The 5787-nt window shown below is 40.6% G+C and overlaps 1 protein-coding gene across 4 annotated transcripts in view; it reads left to right on the top strand.

Annotated features, from left to right (window-relative positions):
* LOC112230259 (STE20-like serine/threonine-protein kinase) overlaps positions 1-5720 on the top strand; it is a 45183-nt gene extending 39463 nt beyond the window's left edge. For all 4 annotated transcript variants that reach the window (XM_042310942.1, XM_042310943.1, XM_042310944.1 and 1 more), the window contains 3 exons: positions 1086-1211; positions 2425-2538; positions 2994-5720. In XM_042310942.1, coding sequence (XP_042166876.1) covers positions 1086-1211; positions 2425-2538; positions 2994-3140 — 387 coding nt within the window. In that variant the 3' untranslated portion in view covers positions 3141-5720. The remainder of the gene's footprint in view (positions 1-1085; positions 1212-2424; positions 2539-2993) is intronic.
* Positions 5721-5787: the final 67 nt, after the last annotated feature.

The following is a 5787-nucleotide window of genomic DNA, read 5'->3' on the forward strand; positions in this document are numbered from 1 at the left end:
TGTTTCCTGAAGTCCACGATCAGCTCCTTCATTTTATTGACGTTGAGGGACAGGTCATTTTCCTGGCACCACTCCACCAGGGCCCTCACCTCCTCCCTGTAGACTGTCTCGTCGTTGTTGGTAATCAGGCCTACCACTGTTGTCATCTGCAAACTTGATGATTGAGTTGAAGGCGTGTGTGGCCACGCAGTCATGGGTGAACAGGGAGTACAGGAGGGGGCTGAGCACACCCCTGTGTCGTTTCCTACCTTCACCACCTTGGGGCAGCCCGTCAGGAAGTCCAGGACCCAGTTTCACAGGGCAGGGTTCAGACCCAGGGCCCCCAAGCTTAATGATGAGCATGGAGGGTACCATGGTGTTGAAGGCTGAGCTATAGTCAATGAACAGCATTCTTACGTAGGTATTCCTCTTGTCCAGATGAGATTGCATCATCTGTGGATCTATTGGGGCGGTAAGAAAACTGAAGTGGGTCTAATGTGTCAGGTAAGGTATAGGTGATATTATCCTTGACTAGTCTCTCAAAGCACATCATGATGACAGAAGTGAGTTATTTAGTTCAGTTATCTTTTCTTTCTTGGGTACAGGGACAATGGAGTAAGACGTCGGTGTCCGTGATGTGGCTGGTTTGCCCTTTATAATCCGTGATTGCCTGTTTGACCCTGCCACATACGTCCCGTGTCTGAGCCGTTGAATTGCAACTCCACTTTGTCTCTGTACTGACGTTTTGCTTGTTTGATGGCCTTACGGAGGGAATAACTACACTGTTTCTATTTGACCATATTCCCAGTCACCTTGCCATGGTTAAATGCGGTGGTTCGCACTTTCAGTTTTGCGCCAATGCTGCCAGCTAATGAGGGATTATACACATTGCTTTCAGTGGAGAAAGAAGTAAAGTCTCAGAGCTTGTTGATCCAAGTCAAAGGGACTTTCCCAGGCACTGAAGGATTTACAGTACATTAGGCAATGCTAGGTCAAGCTTGAGACTCCCAGTGCAAATTAAGCATGTATCAAGTTCCAACTGTAATTGGGCCTATTTTAATACTCGTGGGAGTTGAATAACTGAGATGTTTCTGTGTGTTTGACAGTTTGCAGCCCAGGAGGAGAAGAGGCAGAAGAATGAGAGGCTCCACCAGCACCAGAAACATGAGAACCAGATGAGAGACCTGCAACTGCAGTGTGACGCCAACATCCGGGAGCTGCAGCAGTTACAGGTACACTCTCAGAAATAAAGGTGTAGATTTGTTCCTAAAAGATTACAACTTATTGTCACTGGGGTTGTACCCTGTAAGGTCCTCCTTTGTACTTTTAGTTATGGGTACATATTTGTACCCAAGTTCATACCTCAGATAGTACCTTTCTCCACAGGTACAAAAGCATGCTTTGTGCTTTTATAGTATATAGTACCATCACAGTGACAAAGCCATTTCTTCCTTCTAAGTGGCAAAAATGGACCTCTACCATTGGCCACTTAAACGTGTACAATATTTCCACTCACGGGTGGCCAAAAATAACTATCTGAAAGGCAACGCTGTGCCAAGTCTCCAATACAATTTCCCAATTTGCCTTTTTGATTGAATTGTAGCGTTACCTCCCATGACTGTATTTGTTAGTAACAGAAATATTGTTGTTAAATGCTTTCATTTTCAGTCATGTGGCCTTCACCAAGTGAGTTCCTAAGCATATATTACCATTACAATTAAACTCTTTATGACAACACATGACATATCTCACGAGGCCTTATTTTGAGGCCTAGTTTTACCCTAATACAGTGTCATGAAACTCATGGTTTATAGGACACATCAGGCCTGCTTCCAAAATTACCTGATTTTTGGAAAATTCTGTTTGAAGCATTTCGTCCTTATTCCCTCCTGTTTCCAGGAATCTTCAGACTGTGATTTCTAGGAAACCTGGGAAATTCACCTGAATTTTGCGAGTCTACCTGCAAGTCATTTTATGCTGGTTTGCAAAGTGATTTGTAATTCCTATTGGAATCCACATATCCAACTGTTGGAATTGTACTCACCTGCAACCTGCATTCATAATGACTGCCCAGAGTTAGGAACATTCACATTGTACCCCTTTTTTGAGTGTGATGATTGTACCTTTTTGTAACAAAAATGTACCATTATACTCTTTGTCTCCACATGTACCCTAAATGGTACGAAACAGTACCATGTGAGATCATTATGTTTACCTCTGAAGCCACATTATGCGTATTTTGATATTTTTGTACTTCAGGGAACAATACCGTACCCTTATTTCTAAGAGTGTATGGTATAAAATATATAGCACGCGCACGCACACATGCATATCAGGGAATCTGCAATTGCGCAAGGTGCAATAGAAAACGCACACCAACACACTTTGATTCATCTGTGATTCAGTATACCGTGTAACACCCAATGTGTGTATTGTGTGTTTCAGAACGAGAAGTGCCACATCCTGATAGAGCACGAGACCCAGAAGCTGAAGGAGTTGGATGAGGAGCACAGCCAGGAGCTGAAGGAGTGGAGGGAGAAACTACGACCCAGGAAGAAGGTAACCATCACACCAGTTAACCCTTGACAGGAAATGATTCACCTTTCTATTGAATATTTGGCACATATTTTGTTTCGGAGATGGAGAGACTTGTCATTGAAACACATGGTGGCTGGTAGGGTGGGAGGGAGCCTAACGGTTCGAGTGTTGGGCCAGTAACCGCAATCCGCTAGTTTGAATCCCAGAGCTGACAAGGTGAAACATTTTCCATGTGTCCTTGAGCAAGACACTTAACCCTAAATGCTCCGCTGACAATGCCTGACCCTGACTGTGACCCCACTCTCTGAGGGTGTCTCAGGGGGATATGTAAAAAAAAAAAAAAAATTCAAATAAATCAAATAAAACACGTATCTTGTACACGTGTGAAACAGTCCAAATATAAGCCACCGCCAAATGATTATTCTGTAATCTCTTGCTTGTGATCCGCTCGCCGACCATTTGTCTGTTGTTCTTAGGCTCTGGAGGAAGAGTTTGCCAGGAAGCTTCAGGAGCAGGAGATCTTCTTTAAGATGAGTGGAGAGTCAGAGTGCCTTAACCCCTCAGCCCAGAGCCGCATCTCCAAGTTCTACCCCATTCCCAGTGTCCACTCCACTGGCTTCTAGGGGTTAACCCATTCATGGCACTCCGAATGGACATGAACATATATCCACACTCACATATTGAAGGCATACACAATGAATAGATACACACACACACACACACACATACAAATAGACTGGCGCGCACACACACACAGACTAATAAGACTGAGCCTCTGCTGCCTTGCCCCGTCTCCACTGATGACAATCAGGGGGACGAAGGGGCGATATCTCAGAGGGGTGTGTTTGTACCCCTCTATCGGCTTCTGAACGAGGATGGGACAGTAGCCCTCAAGCTACAGACGGTGTTAATCATGAAGACCCTTTTAATGGTGATCTGTTATACATAATTTACCCCTTTTTCATTGTATAGGGTCGTGTTCAGTCGGGCACACCGCAGCAAGAGTTTGGATTTGTGTTCTTATTGTAGAAGTAGTACCTCCCCGTTTCACTCCATTTCAAATCATTTTCCACTGACTGAACAAAACCCAGTTTTATTTCTTATAGCTTCCTCTTTTGAAATAAGTTATGAAGGAGATTCTTGACATTATGCATTTTCAAATTTGATACTTTGGCACTGTGTTCCTCAAATCTTAGCCTCCCAAGTCACTAAAGTGTCTCAAGGCAGATTCTATTTTTTTTTTATTGCTGATTCCTTTTCATTTGTGAATCTTTTTTTTTCTTCCTTGAATAATCTAGTGCCTGTACACTTTTATTTCAATGGGCTGGCTTTTCAAATGTAAGCTTCCCTCTGGAGAAAAAAAACTATTGCTGCTCGATTTTTATCCCATTAGTTATTTGCACTAAATCAGGGCTGCCCAACCCTCTTCCTGATTCAGCTAGTTAGGGTCTTGTTGAGCAGCTAATTAGTAGAATCCGGTGTGTTAAATTAGGGTTGGACTGAAAACCCACAGGATGGTAGATCTCCAGGAAGAGGGTTGGACAGCCCTGCACTAAAGAAAAAGGAGGAAGGAACATTTTGTACCAGAAGTCTAATATAATGAACTTATATATTCAATATCTTTAGTGATGTTTGAGAGAGCTAATGATCTGATAAGAATGTACTTTTGGTAAAGGATGAAAAGCACATTTTTTTTATAATGAATCTTGACAAAGGCATGATATATTTTATATGCAATCACACATATCTTGACAAGATATTGAATTTAGTTTCCAATGGACTAGGGAGTGACTGCCTGAAGTTGTGCATGAATTTCAATGCAAGTTTGACTTCTTATGTTATAATTATGGTATCAAATGTTATTTTTTGGAGCTTATTAACAACAGTTTGGGATTTATATTTTTCTGTCGGAAATGGTTCCTTTCTTCTAGCCTGGAATCCAAACTGAATCACTACTTTCACTGTTGTTTTACTTGAACATTTGTGAAACGCTTGAGATTCCCAGGCTAGTATCTTTCTTCAGGTTTCATGAGCATGCCTTTCATCTTCAGCACAACTCTTGAGATTTGTTCCTGACTTTTTGTCATTTGGTGTAGTCGGCGAGTGGACATTTTGTTTTAGCATACCAAGGAGGGGGTATTAAAATGGTGTTTGTTTATATATCCAGACAGAGACGAGGTTTTCACTGTGGTTACTCAAATGGTGGCGTTATATAATTCGATAGAAATCTGTGAGGACCTATATGAAGGTCTGTTTTGTTAGAATTTCATGCAAATGTTTGGTATGTCTGTGTATTGTTTATGAAATGACCATATTCTTCAGTTGACCTGCATGGCTTTTGGGTTTGTTTGTAAGGAAACTATGATACTGTTTTATTATCGTTCATGCTAGCTAATAGCCTTCATGTTTTCAACAACACGTATGAAGATACGGTATTCATGTTGTGGCCCTCTGTGTACTTATTTTAATCAGACTTCGTTCAAGTCCCGCCCCAAGTGATCTTTATATTCGTATAGCCTACTGTATCATAGTCAAATGTTTTGTTTGTTACTTATTTAATCTAAGGATAATGAATATGACGTTATCATGAGTTGAACAGTTTTGATAACATTTTCAGAACTATAGTTTTAGCTTATTTTATGATAGATATGCATGATCTTCTCTAAAGTGGTGGTAGCCTATAACCTTCAATACAGTTGAAAATCATTTGCTAAAAAGGAACTGTTGGACCTGACTGGTTTAGGCCATCGTGGCTTCTGATTGGTCCATTTGTTATCTCACCTTTTTTTTGATTGGCTGCAGGAACAACAATCAGTCGATGCCATTTTATAATTGGTCTGTAATAGTGGCAAACAAAAACAAAACATCATATACACAATGAAGGATTGCTGTGCACCTTATACAAAATGAAGATACTCTGTGGAAATGTATCCTTACGCTACAGTATTGTAGTTTCCTCAATTGTCAAATAGTTCTAATCTGAAATTTAAACTGAATTGAAAATATAATTAAATACCAATCATGTCAATGTGTTGTTATTAGTGTCATGATTTCCTTCTGATTTTCAAATTGTATCATGATTGATTTCAGAATGTTGTTTGAAGTTGAACTACCATTAAAAAAATGTTTACTTTATAGTTTATAGAATGACTATGTACTGTAGATTTACATTGTTCTGTAAATAAACAATTTCCTGTATACAATATCGTGTACCTGTTTGTTTCCTCAGTGAGTCTATAGCAACAATGTGAATCTTAAGTTCCACTTTGA

This window comes from Oncorhynchus tshawytscha, linkage group LG32, assembly GCF_018296145.1.
Source record: "Oncorhynchus tshawytscha isolate Ot180627B linkage group LG32, Otsh_v2.0, whole genome shotgun sequence".
Classification (NCBI taxonomy): Eukaryota; Metazoa; Chordata; class Actinopteri; order Salmoniformes; family Salmonidae; genus Oncorhynchus; species Oncorhynchus tshawytscha.